At 44.8% G+C, this 27,788-nt stretch overlaps 1 protein-coding gene across 4 annotated transcripts in view; it reads right to left on the bottom strand.

Annotated features, from left to right (window-relative positions):
* EPHA3 (EPH receptor A3) overlaps nucleotides 1-27,788 on the bottom strand; it is a 324,141-nt gene that overhangs the window by 58,903 nt on the left and 237,450 nt on the right. For 2 of the 4 annotated variants that reach the window (XM_072721035.1, XM_072721049.1), the window contains exons 6-10: nucleotides 14,961-15,085; nucleotides 11,719-11,881; nucleotides 6,035-6,137; nucleotides 5,509-5,573; nucleotides 262-387 (exon numbers count right to left, since the gene is read on the bottom strand). In XM_072721035.1, the coding sequence (XP_072577136.1) occupies nucleotides 262-387; nucleotides 5,509-5,573; nucleotides 6,035-6,137; nucleotides 11,719-11,881; nucleotides 14,961-15,085 (582 nt within the window). The remainder of the gene's footprint in view (nucleotides 1-261; nucleotides 388-5,508; nucleotides 5,574-6,034; nucleotides 6,138-11,718; nucleotides 11,882-14,960; nucleotides 15,086-27,788) is intronic. The other 2 variants (XM_072721042.1, XM_072721059.1) reach the window with 1 other exon arrangement.

Below are 27,788 nucleotides of genomic sequence, written 5' to 3'. Positions count from 1 at the left end.
TGCTGGCTCCGAAATCCAATAAATAAAAACGCTGGCCATGGTCTGTGAGTAAGTCTGGCACCTTCGAAATCATTACATTCCATTAAATACTACCTCATTTATTTATTGCCTGCCTTTGATCATGAAAAAAAAAAAAAGTCCCTTTTCATAGCAATATAGCTGAGGCCTGAGAACTTGAGGGACCCGGGCAGCATTCCTCTCCATAGTGGTGATTTGTCATCACCATGCATGTTGGGGGTGGGATTGGGTCACGGTTATTACCTGCTCCAACAACTTTGTCGATGGATATGTTGGTGGCATCCAGTTCCTTAGCAAACTCATGAACCGCTTGAGTAGGGTCTTCGTATGTGTGGGGGTCAACGTAGGTCCTGAGACCTGGAAGTTTCACTGTGTGCAGGAAGGAAGGAGAGAAGGCAGGCGTTAATGGAGCTAGATGTAGGAAACCTTAACTGAGGCAGTTGTTTAATCACATTATTAGTGGGGGGAAAATCCCCATTATGAAAAAGTACATTGATCTGTCATTTATTGTCAGGTGTCACAGCAGTCGGCAGACACAGAATTTGGACTAAGTATCAAACGACTTAAGAAACGACATTTCCCATAATGAGACAAAAGAGGAAACACTGTGAGTTTTCTCCACAGAAACATTAGACAGAAAATGGACTTTCGAAAAAGGGCATCTCACGGGGAGGGTAGTTGGGAATTGAGTAGGCCCAGTGGTCACCCAGTCCCCCAAGACGCACTAGCGCAGGAAGCAAATGTTCACGATGACGCCACATCTGACCATGAGTCACAGCTTGTGAGACGATTTCATAGGGCAGAAGGGAGGCTGGGACACAGAGCTAAGTTACCTGAAGGCCACGCAACAGCACGTCTTTCTCGGATACCATTCTGCGTTTAGTGACATTCACAACCAGCGTCCCTGCCTGCAGTCACAGACCTCCTTAACCCCGTGAGGAGTAGTCTATACACTGCATCCCATGCCTGTACCAGGGCAGCGGCACCTCGCTGAGACCTTGCTGGACCGTGTTTCAACACAGTTAAAGGCAGTATAGATTCTTGGGGAGTTTGGTGATGGTGCTAAGGAACTAAATTCTAGACATGAATTATATTTACAACTTATCAAATATAAACCTCTTTCATAATATGTGTATTTATTCAATTATTCTGAAGATGAAAGACCATGGATAGAAGATCCTGGAGAATCGTTTTGGATTGGACATAGTTCTAATGAGGTTCCTATCATTTGGAAAAAAAATAAATAATATTGGAAATGATTTGGAATGTTCAATAACTAATTTTCTCTAAAGTAAAACCATTGTCTTAAAGTAAGCTCTAGGCCGAATGTGGGACTTGGACTCAGGAACCTGAGATCAAGAGTCACGTGCTCGACCGACAGAGTCAGCCAGGTGCCCCTAAACTAGATTTTATCAAAAAGGGAGACTGGGATCTATTAAAGTACATACACACGCTCTGACGGTAAGGATTTTATGTGCGTACTAATACAGTGGGTTTTTACTTTTGATTTTGGTCACATCGGTAAAAATATATTGGTAACACTGTTCCAGCAAGGGGCAGGATGCCTGATGGTGATATATGGCTTCATTTATCCCACTACGTTTTGAAAGATATTTTAATCCCAAAGAAATGAATAAAATCAGATGTTATCTTTTTCCAATATGATTTTATAATGAAAGAATCTTAATGACAAATTGCAAGTGAACATTGTGTGATGACTGGAGACTTCTTGGAGTCCATTTTGCTCTTTGCTTGAGGTGGGCATGGTGATGGCGATGGCAATTACTCTGGGGAGCCCGCCACACTGCACACGCTAGGCCAATGGGTCCCACGTGGCAGAGTGCGGACTGGGACATTGCGAGTCCGCTGACCTACAGGCCGTCTTCATGAAGGCCACTGCTATGCCACATCATAGTTTCTGTTCCTGTAGTGTATCCAGGAAGGGTTTGAGTAAAGAAATAGGAGCCTAGGGCACCCCGGGGGCTCCATCACTTAAGTGTCAGCCTCTGGTCGCTCTCTCTCTCTCTCTATCATGATCTTTCTGTCAAATAAATACAATCTTTAAAAAGAAAGTAATAAGGATCCCTGGGTGGCGCATCGGTTTGGCACCTGCCTTTGGCCCAGGAGCGATCCTGGAGACCCGGGATCGAATCCCATATCGGGCTCCCGATGCATGGAGCCTGCTTCTCCCTCTGCCTGTGTCTCTGCCTCTCTCTCTCTCTCTCTCTCTCTCTGTGACTATCATAAAATAAATAAAAAATAAAAAAAAAAAGAAAGAATCCTAAGAAAAGCAATGGATCATAAAAATAAACGGTGGTTAGGAAGTAAAAAAAATTCAGTGTTCCCGGGCTGTGTGTAGAGAGGATTCCAACACTGTAGCATAGGAATGGGAGGCGGGGGAACAGACGGAGGAGAGAGGCCGATGCTCCTCCGACGCGGGCCTGCGTGGACACGGGCACAGCAATCCCCGGGGCCAAGTGCAGGGAACTGGGGAGATGCTCTCCAGGGAGTCACGCCCGCAGAAGTGGGGAAACGGCGTGGGCTCTGCCCCTGCTCTGAGCAAACGCGGACGGGGCGGCTTTGGAAGGTGAGAGCTGTGCTCCCGAAGCTTTCCGACTCTGGGCAGCTCGGCGGAGAGAAGGCTCTGGAAGACCTGCGGTGCGCCCGCCCGGCCCGCCCGTGCGTGGCCGACACCCGCCAGCGTCAGGATTTTCGCTGGAGGCCGTCTGGTCACCGTCACCGCGAGCCTGAGGTCTCGGGAGGCTGAGACCCGCCGTCCCCTCGGGGCTGCAGCTCGGGGCTCCAGCTCCGCTCACCGTGGGATGCCCGGCGGCCGGGCTGCTTCGGGGGCTGCGTCGCCCTGGAGCGGCGGCGGGTGGCCCAGCCCTCCCGGCCCTTGCTGCTCCCAGCTCCCGGGGCCCACCTGCAGGGCCCCCGATCGCCCCCAGGAGACCGCAAGGAACTAGGAGCGTGCGGAGCTTTACTATTCCTTTGCAAGGAAAAAGAAACTTTTTAAAGATACGATAAAAATTAATTTTTCCCCAAAAAAGGATATTTTTTTCTTGTAAACAATGACTAATGCCTTTATCTTGCCCAACGTAAGGAAATCAACTTGGAAGCATTTTACCAGCATCAGGATTCGCAAAGACCAGCATAAAATGGGCTGTGAGGAGCAAAGTCTGAGACATTTTAAACAAGCACAGGCTTTCAGCAGCCCTGGGAGTGGCTTTAGAGCCACCCTGTACCTGTCAGCCCCGGGGCGGAGAGGCCTCGCTAGATAATCTGAAAATTCCATAGTCATCCCCAAATGAGATCAATCACACTGCTCGCCTTAAGTAAAACCACATAAATTGTTTTCCTATGCACACAAAACTTGGCGAACAATGCAATTAGAAACACGCACCCCCCCCCCCCCCCCCCAGTAAGATGGTCTGTTCACTGTGGGCGCCTCGGCTGCGGACTTTTAACTGCTGACCCCAGAGGCTGCAGGAGTCAGGTGATGCAGGATACCAGGCACATAATCCCTTCACACCAATAATTAAGGGCAACGTACAGAGTCACTGGGCTGTGTCAAGAAAACCAGATAATAAACACATGCACACGTGTTAAGCTGCACTACTTTACAGCTCGTTCTGCGCAAACACAATAATTTACATTTCCATTTTACCAGCATGAGTTGCCCTAAGGACAGCAAAAAATAAAAAGGCCTCGCAAGAGAGGGCAAGGGGACAGGATCTCAGGAGGTGAAACACATTTCTTTCCTTTTGAAGCAATGTTATAGGATTTGTAACGAGGCTGGAGGGAATCGTTCATAGCTAGAGCTTTTTAAAGTAATACCAGCTAAATGGTCTGAAATAAAACAGCTGCAGCATTAAGACGCAGAAAGTTTATGACATGCACAGAAGTTCCTTTATACCCCTATAGCTCGGATAAAATGCATTTCTCTTTTGTCTGTCTAGTCATAAAGATATTGTGCATTTGAAGAAAATTAAAGTTTCAACCAACTCCACCAGGAAAACCAACGGCTGAAAACAGACCGGAGCGACCCAGGCATCCTGCTCACGACTGGGACACAGACATTTACCAGTGTTGCAAATTCAGGAGATTCACAATTCTGACGTTAAAAAAAACTCAGTACAGTCTCGCTGTGTGGGCGATATTTATACATTGACTGTCCAACCCCAGTGAAGAACCGTTTAATCCACAGGAAGGTTGCCGCTCTAATTGGTTCCTTCATTCTTTTAAGACGTTGGAGTTGGTGACCTAAGTCATCTGAAATGATGGGGCGTTGCTCTTAGGAGCGTAGCACTTGTGCTTTTGTGAATTATTCCACAACAACAGTGATGAGATGCATGAACGAGACCACACCTCGGTGAACGCCGCCCCTGTCTCCCTAGCACGTCAATTCACATTTGCAAGATGCTCTTTTTCTCCTTTTTTTGCAAGCTACCGTGTCCCCCTGCTTGTTAGCCGCAGGTAGTCAGCTTTTACCTGTGTTATAACCAGAGCTATAGTTGTATCGAGTCATTTATATGAGGTATCATGCGGAATTGAGCATATTTTCACAAGGCGGCAGTGAATGCCGAGGACAGCGATGCTTATGAGACCACGTGAGTTATACTGAGATTATTCAAGAGCAGATGAGTATAGTCTGTCCTAATTTCCATGGGAACATGCTGTTCCCTTTGGGTCCACTCATCAGTAACAGGCCACAGTAAACTGAACCATAGTTTGGAAAATCAAAGCACCTGGGATGATTTGTTTTGTGTGAAGGGGGAAAAAGGAGTTTTCTTATTAGACATAAACACTTCATTTCCTTAAGAAAAAGTAGTTCTTTTAGAAAATATTAAAAAGAGACCAAATGGATTGGTATTAAAATCTGAGGGAGGGCAGCCCGGGTGACTCAGCAGTTTAGCGCCGCCTTCAGCCCAGGGTGTGATCCTGGGGTCCTGGGATCGAGTCCCACCTCGGGCTCCTGCATGGAGCCTGCTTCTGCCTCTCTCTGCCTGTGTCTCTGCCTCTCTCTGTGTGTCTCTTGTGAATAAATAAATAAATAAATCTTAAAGAGGGAAGAGCGCTGGCCTTCCTGCCAGTGGGATGTGGTGGGATTCCAAAATACAGTTTGGTTGACAACACGGAGTAAAAGGCATTTCCCATAAACAGAGGCTGCTTACGTGCATTTGGGGGCTGGGAAGGGGGAGAGGCTCCTACTGGGCTTCCGCAAAGGACGAGAGCAGGGACTGCAAGGCCGGGGGCGTGGCGGGGGCTGCGCGGGTGGCTGCGGGGCCTGGGGGGCCTCGCTGCGCTCCCCCCTGCCGCTGCGGGGCAAGGCTTCCAGCGGAGCCTCGGGTTCCCTCTGCATTTAAAATGAACTGAATTTGCTCAATTCTTTCATGAACCGGCTTTTGCGGTTTCCATTCCCTCTGCGGGGGGCATCCGACCAAGGGAACGGGAGGCCCAAGAGCGAAGCCCAGAAGGGCCGGGACTTACGCTGTCCGTTGCCGAAGTGCAGCCGCTTCTCGTCCGCCCCGGGCTTCGACTTGTAGCCGCAGAACCTGCAGGTGAGTCGAGGAGACAAGGCGGGGGAGCAGGTAGGGCGCGGGCCGCGGGCACAGCCGGGACCCCTTTGCCTCAATCAAACGCGCCGGTGGAAGCCTAAGGGCTCCGGGTTCTCCAGGTCCCTTACGGAAGGGCCCTCCCCCTGGGGCTCCGCACGGCCGCCCGACCCGGGGCAGGGGGCGGGGGGCGGCCGCAGGGCACAGGGGGGGGGCTACAGCGTGTGTACGTGGGCGTGTCGTCCGGGTTCTGACACGTGCTGGGGTGGGGGGGCCTGGGGACGGGGCGGCGGGCGGGGAGGGCACAGGTGTGAGGAGTGGGGCGGGGTGTCGGGGGAGGCAGAAGCCGAGCTACGGGGAGAGAGGGGCGGGGGGGGGGGGGCGACGGGGATCCAAGCCGCTGCACCCTGCGCGGTGACTGGGCGGCCACCCAAGGGAGCAGCAAAGAGCCGGGGACCCACCTGCCGATCAGGACGTAGGTGACCACGGTGAGGAGGATGACGGCCACGGCCGCCGAGATGGCGATCATCACCACGTGGCTGTTCTCCCCAGAGATGGAGAAGGCTGCGGGCGGAGGGAGACAAGAAAAGGCGAAGCGTGAGCGCAGCGCAGAGACCGGTGCCTCGAGCCCCGGGTGGAGGGTGGAGGCAGCCGCAGGCCCTCACCCCTGCGGCTTCCTGCCTCAGGCAGTGTAAACGGAACTCCTCACTGTGTGCTAGAGGAATTAGACGTTTCCTATAAAGGAGCTCGAAACTTGGCACCAATAAGGTAAAGTGCTCTGTGTCACCGGCAGCGATCACAGGTGAGACAGCCTGCGCTGGTGTTCTCTAGCCTCCGCGCACGCTCACTGGGTGGGTGGCCCAGGCGCTACCAGAGAACCGGAGAACGGGTAAGATTTCCTGGAATTCAGGATAAAGGCTTCCAGTGAAGCTTGTTCCACCTTCAAGATCAGAGTTATGGGGCAGCCCGGGTGGCCCAGCGGTTTAGCACCACCTTCCGCCCAGGGCCTGATCCTGGGGTCCCGGGATCGAGTCCCACGTTGGGCTCCCTGCATGGGGCCTGCTTCTCTCTCTGCCCGTGTTTCTGCCTCTCTCTCTCTCTCTCTGTGTCTCATGAATAAAATAAAATCTTAAAAAAAAAAAAAGATCAAAGTTATGCAGGTTCTCTATGACACATGCCACATACAAACTGTTCACCTAGTCCAGGTGTCGGCACAATGGCCCAGGAGGCAAACCTGCCCACCACCACCAGGTTTTGTAAAGGCCAGGAGCTTAGGATGATTTTGCATTTTTTAAAGGGTTGTAAAAAAGTCAAATTAAGATTTTTTGACATGTAAAAATCATAGAAAATTCAAGTTTTGGTGCCTTTTGGTAAAATTGCATCAGAACGTGGCCTCATACACTTGTGTGCTGGCTTCGGCGGCCTTCTTGCTACCACAGCCAAGCTGAGTGGGGACGACAGGACTGCACCCTGGGGCCTAGGGCACTCCTCTCTGGGCCTTCACAGATTAGGTTTGCTGACCCCGGATCTGGACTCGTGGTCCTCTAACTCTGGGGATCACTCAACCACTCGGGAATCTCTTGGAAAAGTGGTTTCTGATCCAGTTGCTGTGGAGTGGAGACGGAGCCTGTGCCTTTCTGTGAGCTCCCGGTGACGCTGGTGACTCTAGCAGCACCGATGGAGACCAGGACTCTGAAGGCCCCTTGTCATCTCCCTCTCTGATCCTCCGCTCTTGAGCGAATCGCTGGCCTCTCTTCGCGTCTTTGTCCTCACTCTCTGGTTGCCACCAGAAGCTCCTCACTGGCCTCCATCTGTGTGGTGACTGGAGAATTCCTTGTTCCCGTGACCTCCACCAACTCGCTCTCAGCCAGGAGATGCTTGCAGGGCTCTCCCGCCACATTTAAGACAGAACGCAGATCCCCTCGCAGAGCAGGTGAGGCCAGGGTAAGGGCAGGGTAAGGCCGGGTAAGGCCAGGTGAGGCCAGGGTTAGGCCAGGTGAGGCCACGTAGGGCCGTGTCCGTGCCTGCAGCCCCCCAGCTGCTCACAGGCTCCCGGCTACGGTCCCCCCCGACTTCTATATCGAGTGGGCTCCCAGCACCAGCCTGGCACATGCCCTTGTTTTAACGTCTAACAGACGCATGAGGGACGTAGCAGAAGAGCTTAGAAGGGCGACTTTGATGGTTTGGATCATGTCCTCGTCAGGAGCCAGTATCAGGGTGCAGGGTGGTCACAGGGTCACTTCGGAGGCTCGTCACCGTTGGGGCGGCACATTTGCTCGGGAGGCGGAGGCGGGAGGCGGACGCTGGAGGCGGAGATCGGGCAAGGGCGTCACCGTGGGAGGGGCTCGCTGCGCGGAACCCTGAACCCCGAGGCCGTGCCGCGTCCTGCAAACCATTCGGAGGAGGTTTTCCCGAAAGCGAACTTCTTTCTCTCTTTCTTTTTAAAAAATATTTTCTTGATTTATCGGAGAGGAGCGAACGCGAGACAGATGGCAGGGGAGAGGGGAAGCAGGCTCACCCGGGCAGGGAGCCGGAGGCGGGACGCGAACCCGGACCCCGGTGACCCCGAGTGACCCCGGGCTGAAGGCACACGCGACCCGACGGGGCCCCCGCGGCTGCCCGGGTTCTGGCCCCTTCGCCCCCACGAGCCGCCCCCGCGAAGCGCGCTGGCCCGGAGCTTGTTCCTGCGAAGCTCGAGGCCTGCGCCTGCGCCTGCACCTGCGGTGTGACGGGACACCGCTGTTTTGAGGAATAAAGGGGCTGATACGGGTAAAACACTTAAAATGGTGCCACGCACACAGTAAGCGCTTAACGAACAGCGTGTAGTCTTATTATTCCACTTCCCGGTGAAACACTGGCAGAAAGTGCTGCGGACTCAGGTCCTGCTCCCTGAGGGCCTCCCGTCAGGTGCCCGTGTGCCCCAGCGTGCCCCAGGGTCACAGTCCCTACTGGAGACGTCCCGGTGACCCTGGGAAGCCCTTTTACTCCTATAAACTCTACAACCTCAGCTTCTTATTTATTTACTTATTTATTCATTTATTTATTTGTTTTACTCTGCCATCAGAGCCCTAGGTCAGTAACTCCAAAACATGGAGATTCTAGGCTCCTTGACTCCACCTCGTAGCTATGCAACCTAAGGAAAAAACATATAAACTCAGGGTCCTAGTCCACAGATAAAGGAAATGATAGTACCTGACTGGCCATGGAACAGGACAGATCAAATGCTGAGGATGTATTATGGCATCAATACAGGGTTCTAGAATCAGACCCATCACGTACCAATGCTGTGATTCTGGAAAGCTTATGTAAACCTCCCTATTCCTCAGTTTCCTCACTGGTATAAGGAAAAACGATAATCACTGTAAAAAGTAAGATATTTTTAACCAAGTTCAAAAAATATTATCTAAATTCCAGATAAAAACATACTTTGTTCTACTGAGAACTATATGTGTTATGAATAAGAACTTTTCATATAACTTAAAATGAAAACTAGAAAAAAACTTAAAAAATAAGTACAATAAATAGCAAACTGTTAAGGAAACACAAGCACAAGTCTTTTACATATATATATTTAAAATATCAATACATAACAAGACTCTTAAGTTCCTAGAATTTTTTATGAAGATATATTTTTGGATTAAAAAAAATAGAAAGTTAGGGGCACCTGGGTGGCTCAGTCAGGTAAGCATCTGCCTTGGGCCCCAGTCATGACCCTAGGGTCTTGGGTTCAAGGCCACGTGGGGGCTCCCTCCCCCTCTCCCTCTGCCCCCCTTCCCCACTCATCCTCTTCCTCACTTGCTCTCTCTCTCAAGTAAATAAATAAAAAATATAAATAAATAAATAAATAATAATAAATAAATAAATAAATAAATAAATAAATAAATAAAATCTAACCACTCAACTCAAAGATTCTTATAATTGAGGAAGAGGATGTTAAGAAGTCATCTTTTCCTCATCCTCTGTATCCATCAGTGGAAGTATTGCAAATATAAAATGTACTTGGCAAAACCCCAAGACCCTGCAGTTTTCAAAGGCAGTATTTCTTAACCCTAAGACACGGAAGCCTCAGTAGGGGTTCATGCAGCATGCTGCTGCAGCAGTGTGTATACTAAATTGGGAACCACATTCATACGTTGGAGTTTGTTGTTCCCTTTGCAAACGTACATATCAGATATAGCCGAGTACTGATTAAGAACATGCATGGTGTTCCACGCACACATCAACATAATTGGTGTTTATCTAATGGTGATCTGACTCCTGCTCCCCAATGTGCCTACTTTCTACCACAGGATATGATGAACATGTTTTTCTCTTCATAGGATTTGTGACCTTTCTTGGGAAAGCACATACAGATTCCATCATTGATGCCTTAAATACCACTTAAAAGTCCGGAAAAAAAATTCAATTCGTAATCATTTCAGACCGGGTCTTGGAGCGTAGATCTGTGCCCTCAAGGGTCGCAGCTCCCGCTCGGGTTAACACTGTCATGTTTCCACCGTGAGCCGCTGCTTTCCGAGCACACTAGCTTCTCAGTACCCGCAGAAGGTACCGCTCCTTTCGGTGGCATTTCTAATCACCTGACAACCTGGGCTATAAAACACCTACTTGATAGGGTAACTATTATAATGACTTGAACGGCTTTCATAATTTCTGTTAGTCCTTAACATTTCTATTAGGTGTGGATTGTGGGCACAATCAAAATATCACTGTACCAAAGCCAATGTGATTTTAGGACATGAACAAAGCCCTTGGATAGGGAACATACTTGCCAGGGGCCATGGCAAAGTGGAACCATCCAAAGGGATCCCTAGGTTTCCTTTCTGGACAGCGCTGGCCCTTGTCAGACTGTCCCCGATAATCTGTTTCTAAAGGGTGTTCATCTCTGACTGCCTCTCTAGACTACCATACGATGGTGAATTTAAGTGACTTGTAGAATGTTTCCCATTATGATTAAAATAAAACATTCCCTAGAGACATAACTGGTTTATATGCAGCAGAAAACATGACTCCAGTCATGACATTTATTGTCCTATAGGACACTAACAAGTTTGGGACAGATTGATGAATTAAAGTATGCCTGATTGCCTAAATACATAGATACACAGATATGTATTTATATGTATATATGTATCGTTTCTTCAAATTTTCCTTTAACCCAATTTAAACTAAATAAATAAATAAATCAGTTCAACCTTTTATAAGATATAATAGACAGATAATATATATAATTATAAATAATAGCCTCCTCATTATCCTCATTAATTAATAAACTAAATAAAATCTTGAACATGTCTTTAGTCCGTATCAGAGCCTCGGCCATAATATCACCTTTTTGAAAGTTACATTTTAGCAAGGGTTTTTCTAATACGAAGCAAATGCATTTGAAGAAAAGAGAAACGTTTTGTGAAAGTGTTTGCCAGTTTTAGACCAACTTTTGCCAAATTTGGTGTCAGACACACAAGACCATCCAAACTGCTTGTGAATGTGAATGCGGTGATAAATCCGGTCTGAGAAAATCCCTCAGCTCCAAGGGATACATGACTGAATGTGCTGAGGATTAAAACAGTATTAAAATCCTCGGGCAGCCCCAGTGGCGCAGCGGTTTAGCGTCGCCTGTGGCCCAGGGCGTGATCCTGAAGTCCCAGGATCGAGTCCCACGTCGGGCTCTCTGCATGGAGCCTGCTTCTTCCTCTGCCTGTGTCTCTGCCTCTCTCTCTCTCTCTCTCTGTGTCTCCATGAATAAATAAATAAAATCTTAAAAAAAAAAATCCTCAAGGACCAGCAAGCTTCGGTTTCGTAGGCCGCCGCTGAATCGTGCGATGAACCTAGAACATCTGGATTCGTAGGTACCGGGAGTGGATTACCATATTGCCTAGAGGTCCTTAAGGCAATTTATGGCCAGCAGAGGACCAGTAGCCTTCCAGGAGCTAGAACATGCTTGATTTGTCAAAGAAAAACAACAACCCACAGATGCACACCCAGGCACACCCACATCTACACCCCACGCCACACAACCGTCAGACATTTCAAGCAGTGTACTTTCCAGGTGTATCTAGATGCATTTGACCAAGTTAAAATTTAGAGAATGAACCATCGGCCCGCTGCCCCAGCCCACCCCTACGCGCCACACCGGGAGCTTACGTACAGTCCGGGCTCGTTTCAAACTCGAACTTGCGGCTGTTGGTCCCATAGCCCGCGGCGGTTCGGGCGCGGATTTGGAAAACATAAGCGGTGTCAGGCTTGAGGCTACTGATGGTGACGTTTGTGCCTCTTGCCCTCAGAATGGTGTAACTCGTCTCTTGCTCCTGCTTTGAGGTTAAAAAAAAAATCATGTTAAAATCAAGTCTTCATGATGCTGTCCGACGATAAAAGGCGATGCACTCAAAACCAGTTCTTCCAGACGTTAGCCCAGAGCGTAGGGCCGCGAAAGACTCGACCCACAATCACTTCACTCTCCGGGTGCAACAGGGGCATCTGGAGGCTGAAGATACTCCCAGAATTCCCCAACAGGGGTGGAATGCCTGGTGTCCCGCACATAGAGCAGGAAAAGTCAGTTTTCATTTTTCCCATTTTTTCCCACTTAGTGAATATATATGCAAGTGGAAACACGTTTTCCTCAGAGCCGGGTCTGAATGAAAGCTTCGACCTAACTTCAAAAATACACTCACAAGGAGGAAAACACCTCTTTGCATTGAACTTAATAGGAATGCCCTACTGAGTCTGAGGAAAATATTTTTATATGACGATAAAATGTTAAACTTTAAAAAGGGTCCAGGTTTTATATATACATACATATATGTAGCTCTACATGCATGACTTTAGTTATATGTGCCCTGTAGTAAGTCACTGCGGTTTAGTAGAGACAAATATCTTCAGATCAAAGTCTAGAGGAATTTCCCCAAAGGATCTCCTCCAGGAGACTCATGTTGTATATTAGGAGATTCACAGCACACATTAACAGGGAAAGCTGTTTGGGTCAAACCTTGTGTAGAAAAATTGGATTTACATGGAATTGTGTTTTTCCCCTAAGGCACATTAATATGTGCTGAGCATTTTATGGGTAACCTGGTTTTGAGCACTGGTGGGATGTCCCTGCACCTGGGGTGGGGCCCAGAGTGGGTATCCTTAACCAAAAAGACGCAGGATATTACTGAAGAAATGAACGTTGCAGACATTTTGTAGTTAAACAATAGCATCTGAGTTGGTATGTTTAAAAAATGAAGAGGATCAAATATACTTATTTTACAGAAATAATTATTTCATTTGTTAAAAAAGTTGTGCCTATACCCCAAAACTCAACTCTGCTTACCATCATCAGTGAATTAAATTGTCAAAAAAGCTAGAATGTATAGAGCTTAAGTTCTAGTGAAACATTCAAAATATTTTCAAGCATTATATGTATTTGGGAATAATTCTTAAATTCATGCATGTGCGATGTAAATATAAATATGCAATATTTATAATATTGCATGTATGCTAGTAGGCAATTTTAAAATTCTTAGGGAATAACGAGTAGATTCTGCTGTTTTTTCCTGTACTGTTTAATATTGTTTTAATACAAGGATCTGCATTGTGCTTTGTCTGTAGAATGTCAAGGAAGTTCAGAATTTTTTTTTTTATGTTCGTAAAAGATGCGAACACAGATTGAGCCGTATTTCTGAATTGGCCCTGTAGCTCTAAAGGTTGGGTGCTTCCCAGGTCTGCTATCCAGTCTGAACTGAGGTGTATCATTACCTTTCTTTTTATGTTGTTGCACTGTCTATAAAACACGGATTCCTATAGATGTCCTTCCTATCTTGTCATACTTTTAAAAACAGAAGATCGTGATCGGGTGAGTATTTCACAGTGCAGCAGCGGAGCACCAGGAGCTAGGATATTAGTTACCCACTATGACTTCAGCACAATGCAGTTGATTAGGCCTCTCTTTGCTTTTTTTTTTTTTTTTCTAATTGTTTCCTATAATCCAATCATTATAGCATAGGTTTCTAGATCTCATTCTGTATCTCAAAGGTATTGTATACACGTGTTCTTTTAGAATAAAGACCTTTATTTTTTTTTTTTATTTATGATAGTCACAGAGAGAGAGAGAGGCAGAGACACAGGCGGAGGAAGAAGCAGGCTCCATGCACCGGGAGCCTGACGTGGGATTCGATCCCGGGTCTCCAGGATCACGCCCCGGGCCAAAGGCAGGCGCCAAACCGCTGCGCCACCCAGGGATCCCCTCTCTTTGCTTTTAATGAAAGGGACATTCTTTGAACATCTAGGACAAAAAGACGACATCATGCTTGTGAAATGCGTTAACCTCAGTGAAGAGAACTGCTACACAATGCAAATGAATGTGTATGCATTACACTTGTTTTTCTACAACGGATCATATGACTAATTCTCATGTCCCTAATGATCCATTTTTGTGTAGAGCAAGGCAGGTTATACAGGGAAATCCACAAAAAGAGAAGTCATGGGGGCTGGGATTCAAACTCGAGACCTGTTTATTAGCAGTGAGGCTCTGAGAAATTCAGATGATGCCACTGACCCTGTTTTCTTATTTGTGAATGAACCTATTTACCTATTTCATAGGATTATCAGACATCTCAAAATTAAATATGTATGCAGAAGTGCTCTATAAAATGCTATATAAATGAACAATTTGTTTTTAATTCACTTGAAAACACTTTGTGGACTGCATTCAAATAGGCTGTGTTCACATGAGTCGCTAATAAAACCTCCCAGCTCTGATACGGTTTGAATACATATTGGTTCCAAATCTCACCGTAATTTATAACCAGGGAAAGGCAAGTGCGCTTTAGAGGTGATGAAACACTATAGTAAAAATTCCACTTATAAGTAATTATGCATCTATTTTTATGATTGTATCACCAAACCACAATTTTTAGGACGTGGAGCAAACTCATGCACCCCCTCGCACCTGCTAAATTACCTTATACAGAATCAAGAAAGCTTTTCATTGTCAGACCAATTTTTGGTCTTGTTACACAGTTCAGTGTTCCCATCTCTGCTGAAAGAGATTCCCAGGAATGTGAAGGTCAGGAAACGGTGCTTCGGGCCACGGAGAGCTCATCAATAGGCTAAGAGATCACTGTGAAGTAATTGGTACAACGGGGGTCTCGGTGCAGAAGGACATTGACGTCACTTCTAACGCCACACCAGATGGCTTAGGTTTGGTACTGACATGGTTGCCGTGACTTGTCGCTAGAGAAGGGGGAACTTAACACGGTGACTTCCAGACTCCCCTCCATGGATCAACCAAAGGTGCCCCACGACCAGAGTCCCCAGCAGAGCCCCACCATTTCCTAGCAATGCCACTGGTGTCTTAGCAAGTGCACAGCTCCTAAGAAGGTGACTCCTTGCCCTACATGGTTGCCCCACCTTTTCATAGTACTTGACCTCGTAGTCCAATATGATCCCGTTGGGGTGTTCGGGCTCCTGCCAAGATAAAGAGATGCTGTTCCTGGACGTGCGATCCTTCTTAATCGTCACGACCGGCGACGGAGCTGTAGAGACAGAATGGGAAGGGGTGGTGGGTGGACACGAATGACTCCAATCAGAAAGGGCAGTAACGAGGGGCTGCAGAGAGGGCAACCAGCGAACGCCGGCTACCGAAGCCTCGTCCTTGCCGAGAAAGCGCGCTCCCCGTCTCCGAGGCGCTGGAGTCCGGATGCCGCCCGCCTCGGCGCCCGCCGGGGGAGCCAGGGGACACCTGCAGCGCCGGGGCGACTGAGCAGATGTTTCCAATCTGCTACCATGATGTCAGCAATGAAATATATGTGATATATTAAAAAAAAAGAACAAAACATCAGGGCTACCGATTTGCTATAATGTTGCAAAGTGATTAATGCCAGATTCTTCAGCTCATTGATAACATTTTCATATGGGACTGACTGTGGGAGGGCTGGAATCCATTAGGCACAGGAGTCCCTGGTATCCGTAGGTGATAATAATACTGGGTGTATTGCCAAATAGACAGGGTTTAGAGCATACCACGGTAGGTCCTGACTTGCCACAAAGATCTTTGATGAATAAAAATATATATCTGAAAACAATGTCTTGCTATTACATTTATTATTATTATTTTAATGTTTAATTAGAAGTACTGGGGAACTGACCGTTCTTTGTCAACGAATCTCTATGTTCTCAGGTGTCTGACTGGGTGTTGACCCACATGTGTTGTGTTTTGCTACGTATCATCAAACGGTTAGAATATAAATAAACCACATGTTTGGATCAGAGATTACAGGGTTAGCCTCATTTCTAATTGAAGATTAAATCTACTTTAAGGGATACCCTACTTCAAATCCTTCCATTAAAAAGGAAAATACCTAGGACCCCTCAGCGCACGCCTGGCTGCAGATCTGAGCCTCGGAACGCTGGCCAACTGAAACGCCTCACTGTGGCCCAACGGATCCTGCCTTAATGGAACGAGCAAAGTACACAGTAAACACCAAACAAACAAAACTCAAGAATTCACAGGTACGTTAACTGCTGAATTGTTTTCTTTGCTAAGAGACCTATTTTCTTATAGATTTTTCTTAAATGAAGAACTATTAGAACCCCGCGTATCCATGTTCCTGTAACAGCAGGTGTTGGAAATTTGTATTTGTGGATTTGATGTTTCCACGATTGTCACATGCTGATGTTTGCATCTAACCTCCCAAACTGTTCCTGTCTACAAACGCCTTTCATTTTTATTCCTCACTTAAAAAACCGAGCTTTCATTAAGCTTGCCAGGTGACACTTTAAAAGAAAGTGTAAGTCTAAATGAGGAATCCCTCTCAGTAAGTTTCCCATCCTCCTATTCCTATAATTTGTGGAATTTTGTGAGCACTTTTGTAACCAAAGCAACATTAATTTTATGACCTAGGAATGATGGTTTAATCTCTTTCCAAGGAAAAATGTAGGTGCTGCTTTCCTGACGGAGAAATGAATACATTTTCTTATTCATAATTTTCTCCCATTAGCAATTACTATCATTTCATGTAATTTAACATCATTGGCCTTTCATACTTAATTTTCATCTATTCATTATTATTATTTTATTTCCTGGACTGGCTTCACCACACCCTTGCCTCCCAACCTCCAACCTGTAGTGGTTTGCTGCTCTGAAATTGATTCTAAGCAAAGGGCAACTTATTTTGGTTATAATTAGTTAAAATTTAATAAATGTTTTCAATGTTTCCAAATGTATCACTTAGTCATAAATAAAGGAAATGTGTTAATTTTTGGAGAATTATTTTCTTTTAACCTAATCCAACTATTTAAAAAACATTCATTAGCCAACTGCTAATAGAAAAATTATAGCCATAACATCCTCGGAAACAAATTTTGCTTCTTGTAAAAACAATGGAGAAATCCCACTAATTTTCCTGCTGAAGTAAGCCCATTAATAGGCTAAATTTTAAAACAGAGCATTTCAAAGATGCTTGATGTTGGAACACCTCCCTAATAAACCCACGGAGACCCTACATTCATTCCATATCACCATGAAACTGGTTTATTTTCCCTACCAGTGAAAATACATTTTCAAAGTTTTTAAAATTATCATGTCTGGTATCTCTCCTTAAAAACAAAACAAAAACAAAAACAGGAGAGAAACCAATTCATTTCAAAGAACAATTGTGATGGAGACTGTGTTAACTTTTTAATGAGAGCTTCTCAGGCTGTTTGGGATCTGCCCAAATTTTACTACTTGTGCCCTGAGCAGAACTTTACAACGGCTGAAATCCTTCAAAGGTCTTGGAGCAAGCTGCGGAGCCCTGTTTGACTGTAATAAATGGTCTTTTGTAATTCCACACTTACTTAAGTAGAGGCAATTGCTCGAAGCTTGTGCCATCTCAGAGTTAAATGAACCTTTTCTGATTGCTGCTTTTAGGCCCCTGTCAAGTCATTTGTTCTGCTCTTTTAATACAGGCCTCTTGCCTTGGCTGCGTTTCAGCAGTTTCAACTCCGGGCACCAGCTGGAGTCCCGTTATATTTATAGGTAATGCTCATCAATATTTTAATATTAATAAATAATTAACAAAAATTGTTTTTCTCTCTCCTGATAAATAATTTTAAGACGTAATAAAAAAAACACATTCTGCAGAAAGAGATGAATTCCGTGGCTAATCCCTGTATCAACACTTTCTTAGAAGGTTTTCTACAACACTCAACTCATGTCCTCAAGTATAATTTACCCACACTTCCTCACATGCTCATAGAATTTGTAATATTAATGAGAAACTGTGATACGGATCACATTTCTTCAAGTTAGTTCCCAGGTATTAAAGAGTAGTTTGCTCAAAGTATTGACTTCCAAAACCCATAGAAATCCATTATCATTCTTTTGTGTAAGAGATCATGGTATTGTGATATATATTGTGAAATAGATTTATTTTTGTCTCCATTTCTGTGTTTTATTAACTTTGTGATTTGAAAGAATGGTGGGTCACGGTTACATGGAATGAAAAAAAAAAAAACACCAAGATCTGTCCCAAGACAAGAGAAGCGCCCAGCACTGGGGTAGGAAGTTCCATAGGCAGAGGAGACACGGGTCTTTTCCAGCAAACTGCAGGTGTTTGAGGTGAAACAGCCATTACTGGTGAACACCCCAACAGCTCCGGAGTGAGAGTTGCAATCCAGTTTCAATCCTTAGATTCCTTAAATGACACATTACTGAAGTGACTCTCTCTTATCAAGAGGAAGAAATCGGTGACGAAGTAGGCTACTGTGAAAGTGGTCCAGGCCCGAATTTACCCAGGTTGGTAAATGTGGAGGCCCGCAGGGAGAAAATACTGACATAGATCCCAGTTACTTATTTATAGAGGAAAGATTTTCTCTCACTGTCAGTGTAACCTGAGCCATTGACGGCATCTAATAAACTAATAATAGTAAAAAAAAAATTACAATGAAGAAGCAAAACATATCGGGCTAAGAGGTTTCCACGTAGAGACACTGGGTTTGAAATGGGGCTTGTACGGCTTGCAAGTTGTGTTCGAGTTACACTTGGTAGACTTACACGCCGAATCCACCGACAGGCACGAAGAGATTGATTATTCCAACTACGGTGTTTTCAAGCTACATTTATTATGGTTCTGCAGCTAAAATATGACCCATCCTTAGAATCAGGAAGTCAAAACTTCAAAATTCAACTCCTAAAGGATCCGGGTTTGGTTTGTTTGTTTTTATTGGGACTTTCCTCTTTCTGGGTTTGGGAATTTCTAATGAACCTCTGAGGTATCTGTGGTTTAGAGATTGGACAAGTTAAAGTAATAACAAAAAAGCCTCAGTATTTCTTTTCTAAGTGAGCCAAAGCTTTTAAAAATTATCTCCATGGGAAAATATCATGAAGTAAATGGTTGAAAGATTTTTACTTTGAATCAGACATGCTTTTAAAAATACTACTCTCTTATATTTTTGTACCATTCGGTACACTTAAGAACATTTCGTTCTTGGGGTTGTTTCTTTCTTTCTTTTTTTTTTTCCGGAAGTGAACCCTTCTATTAAATCCAGAAACACTCTTGGGTTTGAATTAGCATAATCATTCATAGCTTCAAGTTCTCCATCTCTCCAGCCCTACCCGGACTTCCTCCACCTGTTATTCTTTGGAATTTCCTGTTGGAGTCTCAGGACTCAATATCTTTACAGCCCAACCAGTTTGGATTTCAGAGGTAAACTTCTTTATATTTTCTCCCTCACCATGAACCCCACACAGCAACAGTCTCAACACCTGAAAGCCGACAAATTTTCTTTATTCGGTTCTAGTTTTCCAGCCCTGCTTCAGTTCAAACTCTTGCCAATTTTCCACTAGATTCTATACTTTCCATCATGATTGTTCCAGAAATTCAACTTTCTACACACTTTGATGACTTATTATTTTATAAAGCAAACGGAACATTAGCACTCCTCTCCTTCAAAATTTCATAATCTCAATCAAGTTTTTTTCTAAACTCATTAACTCAATAATAAGATCCAAAAGAAACATCTAGGAATTTAAATTAAATTTGCCAACATATAGTATTGAATTTAAATTTAAAAAATGTAAAACAAAAAAGAAAGCTCTAGGAATTTACATAAAAATGTAAAAAATGTAAAAATGTAAAAAAAGAAGTTTGTATCAGAAGAGTCTGAAGATCACAAATTTGGGAAATGTCCTGGACTACAATAAGATACATAAGTTGAAATTCATGACATAAATATTTAAGATTCCTCATAAGACTGCAACACACATACCAGCTTTATTATTTATTGCTCTCCTTTCAAACTGAAAACCTAAAGGTAATTCCTTTGGTCACCTGGAACATTCAATCTCTTCCTTTTTTTGTCTGAAAAATCTTTTGCATTTGTTATCCTTAGAAATCATTGCTGGGACACCCAGGTGGCTCAGTGGTTGAGCATCCATCTTTGGCTCAGGTTGTGACCCCGGGGTCCTGGGATAGAGTCCCACATTGGGTTCCCTGTAGGGAGCTTGCTTCTCCCTCTGCCTGTGTCTCTGCCTCTCTCTCTGTGTCACCCATCAATAAATAAATACAATCTTAAAAAAAGAAAAATGAAGAAAGAAACCCATTGCTAATTCAATTCCCCTGAAAGCCCTACCTGAGTCCCTTAGGCAAGAGTTACTCCGCTTCTTCTTGTGCCCGGACACACAGAATCCTGTCCATTCTCTTACTCCTCAGCCCGCAGCATTGTGCTGTGGTTGCATCAGTTGCTTACCAGGCTGTCTCCCCACTGCATTATAACCCCTCCTGGTCTTCAGTGCCCAACCTGACATCATGAAAACCTTGCATAAAACTAGCTGTGCAGTTTGGTTAGCTCTGCAGTAAAGCATACAATATATTTTGTGGTTATTTCCTTTGAAAGATAAGTTCTGTTTAGCTCTTGATGTTAAAATAATAGAATTCAAACCAAAGTGAAAACTATAATGTGTTTAGCAGAGGTACCATTATGTATAAAATTATGTCATTAATTTCCTACAGTAAAGAGGAAAGGAATTTTCTCAATGGAACCAACGGTGCCAGAAGAAAAACATTTTAAGGCTGTACATTGAAAGTAAATTCACTAGTGATAGAAGAAGGGTTCATTTCATAGGTGTTTATTGCATGGGTCCTTTAGGAAGAGGTCCCATTTTTCACTTTTTAAAATTGCTTTTCACATTCCTTATTTTTAAAATTAAGTTTTCCTTTAAATATCATTCAATAGCCACACAGAATCAATGTGGTCTTCAAAAAAAAAAAAATTTTTTTTTTAAACTAGTCTTTTCCTCCTGTTTCTCTTGTATTTTCCTATGATTACCATAGTCACAACACTTGTGGTCACCAAATGCAGGGCTTTTCTGCACCGGCCAATTCTAGGACACCAGCGGGGTCTCCTGCGACACTATCTCCCGGGGAGCGCGGGGCGGGGCGTCAGGCCCCAGGGGGAGCGCCCGGCCCAGGAGGCCCCGCTTACAGAGCGCGGCGGCAGGTGTCAGGACCCCCCCGGGATTCGCAGCACTTCCTCCCGCACCCGATCCCCTGGGAGGGCTCGCAGCTCTCGGGGAAGGACTTGCATTCACCGATTTGTCACAGACGGTGACGGGGGACGCGGAGGCCCCGCGACCAAGGGACGCCCGGAGCAAGGGGCGGGAGGGTGCCGGGCACAGGAGCCCCCCACTGTGGAGGCTGCGGGGGCTGCGGAGCTCTGCAGGGCGTCTCCGTCCTGCTGCACGGGTGGGCTCCCGGAACCAGGTCTCCCCGCACCCCTCCCTGGGGTCTCCTCCCCGCGCCCCTCCCTGGGGTCTCCTCCCCGCACGCCTCCCTGGGGTCTCCTCCCCGCACCCCTCCCTGGGGTCTCCTCCCCGCGCCCCTCCCTGGGGTCTCCTCCCCGCACGCCTCCCTGGGGTCTCCTCCCCTCACCCCTCCCTGGGGTCTCCTCCCCGCGCCCTTCCCTGGGGTCTCCTCCCCGCGCCCCTCCCTGGGGTCTCCTCCCCGCACCCCTCCCTGGGGTCTTCACGCACCCGTCCCCCGGGGGTGTCCCCCCCACACCCCTCCCTGGGGTCTCCCCGCACCCCTGCCGCGGGGGCTCACAGAGCCGGCCGGTCGGGGCGCCGTCAGGGCCGCTGGGTCCTCAGCCCTTGTCCCCTGTGTAGACCCCGGGCGCGGCCCCAAGAGGCCCAGGCCGGCATCGCCGGGCGTCCCGGCTGCGCAGAGACGCCCCAGGGTCCCCTCGGGGCCACGACGTCCCCTCGGAGGCCAGGAAGCCCCGCGCGTCGGGAGCCCGGGGGGGGGGGGGCCGCCAGGTGACCCCGTGACTGGGCGCGACCCGACCAAGGCCACCCGCGGGCCTGCGGAGGTGTGGAAGGGAGAGACGCGGCCCTTCGGCATCTGCCGCGCGCTTGGAGCTGGGTCCGAGGCCCGCCGCCCGCGGTCGCTGCGGTCGGGCGGGTCGGGTCGCAGCCTGGTCCGTGGAGCCCTGTGGGCCGCTCAGCGCAGGCTTCTCCCTGCGCCCGCCCCTCCCCGGCTGCCTCTCCCCCTCCAGGAGCTGGAGTCTCCAGAAAAATAAAAGAGGTAATCATTTAGGTAGGAAATACTCCGAAGTAGAACACAGAAAGGTTTTTTTCTCGACTATTTGCCTTTGAAGAATGTAGCCGACTAGCACATTTATCCTAAGACACTGAGACTCCTAAAGAGGCGACATACATCTGCTCCATCATTTCCTTTTAGGAAAAAGAAGTATGTTCCTTGGATTTGCCGCGATGTTCTACAATCTTCTTTTAAGGTCGTCTGGTGGCTCTGAGTCCTTTCAAAGTCTATGCAATTTCAGAGTCTCATGAGCTCTACCCGAAGACATCACGGGTTGGTGTGCAAGGCAATGGTAGAGAGTTGGTTCTTCATCTAAATCTCTGTGTGTGTGTGTCTGCTTGTATGGCTTTTAATCTAATGTTGTTTCTTATACAGATGATCAGATGCTCCTGGAGGGTCTGGTTGTCTTTTACTCTTTGCTAGACAGCTGAAATTCCACTGCATCTGGGGCATTCCTCTGTTTCCTCCTCACTTACACAGGAAACGTAAAGTACTTCAAACTCCCTCGACATTTAGCTATGCACACATCATTTTAAAATATGCACCATTCAGAAAAATAAAAAATAAGATATGCAATGTTCTTTATTTCTGAAAATATATGCTTTAGACTTCTATCTGCCTAAGCCTACCCTCAAAAAAAAAAAATGCATTCCAGAGATAATATAAACAGTCTACAGGGAAAGGATAGAATCTCCCCTTCCAGACAGCCAACCGTTGTTTGAGAAATTCCTCACGTCACAAAGTTTCTTAATATCTTAAAATTTCCAGAATATACAGCTTGACTTTGTGAGTATTAATGTCTAAATCCTGAATTTTTTAGAAATCATTTTAGGTATGTTTTCCTAGTTACATATTTAGAAGATTTGCCCCAGTTGGATTTTCATATCTCAGGTCCCGAACGAATGTAGGATTACCTTCAATAACATCTCCTACTTTTTGTCTTAGTTGAGTGGTTTCCACAAAATAAAGACAATGGAGTAGAAACTTCAAAATTAAAGTTAGCAATCAAAGTAAACAACTAAATATGAAATCTTGGGCACAATCAGTTGCTATTTTATCCAACTTTTTAGTATAGACCAGGCTATTTTAGCACAGATGGTTTCAAAGATTGAGAGACGATTGTTGAATGTAGCTAATGGAAACATGGTGGTGGGAAAGGATTGTGGTGGGAAATGAAGCCCAGATGAAAGAGCAAATCTTAGGTTGTTACTAAGCTAACCACACTGTGAGTGTTTGTTTGCTTGTTTGTTTGTTTTAAAGGGCTGCTGAAGTAATAGGTCTCTTAAGGCTCAGCGTCGCTCAGGGACAGAGCTGCTGCATTCCAGCACCGGACAGAGGGAACCGACCTTGGACCTTGGTAGCATTCTCTCGTGGAGCTTGTGACAAGGGGCTGCTACTTTCTAATTGACTGTGGGAGTGGAGACGTACGATTTAAATAGTTCCTAGTGCAGAAGAGGCCTGACATTATTCAGCTTCCACTTTACAAAGATAAGAAATCTAGTCAAAAAGATTATCTTGTTGGGTTGTTTGATTCATGTGCTCAATCGAAATGGGAAGGAAAAGAAAAATTTACATTATATAATGTTATGTTACATTTGGAAACAAGGCAAAATACATACTGGTCTTAAGTAAAACTTCTTTAGGCAAACTAACTGTAGATGGATGGCAAGAGGCCACTGATAGAAATACTCAATGTTTTGAGTGGGATAGGTATCTTTTTCAAAAGTCATTCTGTTTTACACTTATAATTAATACAATGCACTACATATAACTATTATTTCAATTTAAAAAGAAGCAAAAAGTTTTTTTACTCAAATATCATATCACTTTATTAACTATCTTTTTTGTAATTTTCTGTATTCTTGATGCTCTGGCACCTGAAGCCTTGCTGACTGGAGACAGACTGCCTCTCCCAAGACTAGCCAATTCTTAGAAATAGCGAAGACAAATCAAGGAGGGTGCAAACTAATCAATCTAGAGCCTTATCTATCTGCATTTATTTTCCACGAGACACTATTTCTCTGCCCGAATCATCTCAGGGTTAGATACAAGACAGCGAGCAAGCCCCAGTGCTTCAGAGTTCATCCTAGGTCTACTTATCTTGCCTTGCCCACAGAAACCATGATAAAGGCTCTTGCCCATTCTATCCACTTGCTCCTTCTGCCTTCTGACTGATGCTGTGCCCCCCCCCCCCATAGTGTGGTACTCTCTCCCCTTCCTCTTGGGAAACGTGATAAACCATCTTTTTCATAACAATCATAACCTGGTGATGATGGACCAATCTGTTGGTCTCATCACAGTTGAAGAATAATAAAAACTACATCTTTAAAACAATTACAAGAGTGTAATATTGACTAGAATTCATTGCATACAATATACCTCTTCTCAACAGTACTATGAGCTATCTAAGAAAATATCTGGCATGCACAGTTTTGCTATGATTTTTTGTCTCACTCCCATCAAATCCAGAGACTTCCATGATGTGCCGTTTTTGATGCTTAACCAACACGAAGGGTTAAAAATAGCCTACTGCAACTTTAACAATCCATAGTTTTAACCTCTTAAGCTATTTAAGGAATAGCTACTTCTCCCTTTATAAGGTTGCTGTCTGTTGGGCTCCTGTGTCTCTGCTCATCAGTTCCATAATTTTTAAAAAATATTTTATTTATTTATTCATGAGAAACACAGAGAGAAAGAGAGGCAGAGACACAGGCAGAGGGAGAAGCAGGCTCCATGCAGGAAGCCCGACCTGGGACTTGATCCTGGGTCTCCAGGATCATGCCCCGGGCTGAAGGCAGGTGCTAAACCGCTGAGCCACCCAGGCTGCCCCAGTTCCATGATTTTAGCCAGATTACATCATTAGTTAGAAACCTCACACTAAATTGTAAGCTAACACTTTTATCTGGACCTTGTTGGCACTCTTGGGGCCTCAAGGTGAACCATGTTGTTCTGTCCTCACCAGATCCTTTCATTTTTTTAAGAAAAGACAAGACAATGGAGACAATGATGCCATAGTTGTGTCAGTGCAGATTTCTTCAAGGCATTGTATATAAACCCTGTTGTTCAGGATCAACTAGGGTCTGTCTCAGAAGTAATAAGTAGCTAACTTTAATTGGGGCACCCAGATTGGAAGTGCGCGCACATACACTATCTGGCATTCATGCATGTGTATGAATTCGAGTGTGGTCCTATAATAACTTCACTTTCACTTACATACTTTCTTGGGTGGGTGAGAAATTGATTTACTCCTGAAGGAATGACAACTGTCCTTATAAGTATCACATGCATGAGTGAGCAACCATTACTTTTACTGCTGTATGAATCATGAATTTTTATAGTGCATTATCCCTCCATAAATGTACACCATTGAAGTATATGTTATATCTAAATATTATCGATTCTGTGTGTAGAAGCAGAAAAAACGTTGAGTAATGGTGCTTAGTGTATGGCTTATTGTAGACCTGGTCCATATGGCTTGTGCAGGGCTAGCAATCTATCCTACGTGGGGCAGAGAACAACTGTAGCAGGAAAGTCCTCTCTAGGAGTCATGGAGTTCATCTCTTCCTTTAGGGAGGTAACAGCCCAAACCTCCTATACCAGGAAATCTGCAAAGGCTGGTCAAACACTGGAAATTGGATTTTCAAAATTAGCTCAGACTTATCCAATGTACTCACATATAGAAATACTCAGTGGCTTGAAAAGAAAGGGGGGAGGGGCAAGAGAGTATTCCAGAAAAGAAGATTTTTGATAGGTCGCTATATAGAATTTAGACTATTTGATTACCATGAAATCAACTTCCCGAACAGCCCCACTTCTATATTATCTTGATGCAAGGAACTTGATTATGACACAGTTACGCTCTTAAAGAGCACAGTGGTCTTTATTTGTTAATTTGAAAGAAATCACCTGGAAAAATTTTTTTGAAGATTTATCTGCTAATTTATTAAAGAGAAAGAGTATGTGAGAGAGAGAGAGAGAGAGCAGCAGGAGAAGGAGAGAAGCAGGTTCCCCACTGAGCGAGGACCCCCACCCAGTGCCGGATCCCAGGACCCTGAGATCATGCATGGTCTGAGTTGAAATCAGATGCTTAACAAATGGAGCCACCCACATGCCCTTCACTTGAGAATTTTCAAGTAAAATGGGAAAAAGTTAAATGCATTTGACAACTGCATGATTCCTTATACGTGCTCTACATCCCCTGAAATTATGCATCACAACCCCATTATCTGATTTCGATTAAAATTTAAGAAATTCAATAATAAAAAAAAGAGGTTGTGTTTATTAATTTTGTGTAGTTCAGCTGCCTGAAGGATGCAGGTGGGAAGTATGCTAATTTGGGTGTGTTTGCATATTTATACAAACAAAGTGCACACCAGCAGAGACAGAGTTTCTCAAAGGAATCATGCCTGCAAAATTTCTATTTTGGCTGTAAAATTTGCATTGTTCATGCTTGCATTTAGTAATACTTCTCAAACTTTTTTTGTCCTAAACCAATTCCCTTTCTCTACTCCATATCACTTGATTAAGAAATGAAAACATCTAATTGCAATAAATAACATTTTATTCCCCACAGAGATGCTAAAAAATATAAGCAGAAACAAAAGGGAAATTGCAGAGGCAGACTACCTGCTGCTGCTTAATTTCCATGATGCCTGTGGTTTGACCTCTTTAGTTCCAGGCACAAGATTAATTTATCTAAAGAAGTTTTGTCAAATGCATTTTGAGCTAGCATGAGTTTTGGAAGAATCTGAGTTCTCAGGTCCATCCAAATAAGGAAAATACATCAATACATATTTTTGCCATTATGTAAACTCTTCATAATTGACCTTAGAATTTTAAGGACTGGAGCAAATTAATTTTCACATGCCACATAAAAATTTTAGCACATTAGAAAAAAATAGCCTTAAGTTGTTCCATTTTTGGATTGCATAAGTAAAGCTAAAAAGAAAATTATGTGGATACAAATATAGTAATACTTGTTTCTTTTAGGAATGTGGCTTTCCCTTTAATGTGTGTATTTAGTTTCCTGCATTTCGAATTCCCAACAGCTAACAGACAATTATCGTTAGTTTACACAGACTGAGAGTTCTCAGACAGAGCTGGGTAAACTGCAGGAAGGGAGACAGTACATTTTACCTAAGGTGTGGAAAAATCCTAACATTCAGTCCCAAGTTTGTGAACTAAACTCAAGTCACTTTGTGCTGAGTTTTATTTATGAAAAATTAAATTCAATATGAAGACTCTTAAATTAGAATTTACATTTAAAACCAGAACTTAAAAGGCAGTATAGGCTCATCGTTACTTATTAGAGGGCTAAAGATATCCTCACGTATCCCAACAGTCGAATCAGTCAGAAGAGTTACTAAAAATTTTGAATTATACACTTGAAAATGGCAAATTTCATGAGATGTAAAACACCACAAAAAGTCATATACTTATGTATTTTTTATAAAGGAATAATCTGAAATAAAAAAGTAATATACATGGTTTACCGGTACTGAGAGGTGGTTACATTAGTTATATGGCTTTGAATAATTTTGAACATTGTTCTGCTGTGTTCCAAATATTTTTTCTCTAATTTTCAGGCTTGTTTGTGGGGAAAACAAACCATATCTTCGTGAAGCTATTTTATAGGTATTATTACTTGTTACTGACCTGCTCT

Source organism: Vulpes vulpes, chromosome 1 (assembly GCF_048418805.1).
Source record: "Vulpes vulpes isolate BD-2025 chromosome 1, VulVul3, whole genome shotgun sequence".
Taxonomy (NCBI): domain Eukaryota; kingdom Metazoa; phylum Chordata; class Mammalia; order Carnivora; family Canidae; genus Vulpes; species Vulpes vulpes.
This window is presented reverse-complemented; position numbering and strand designations above follow the sequence as displayed.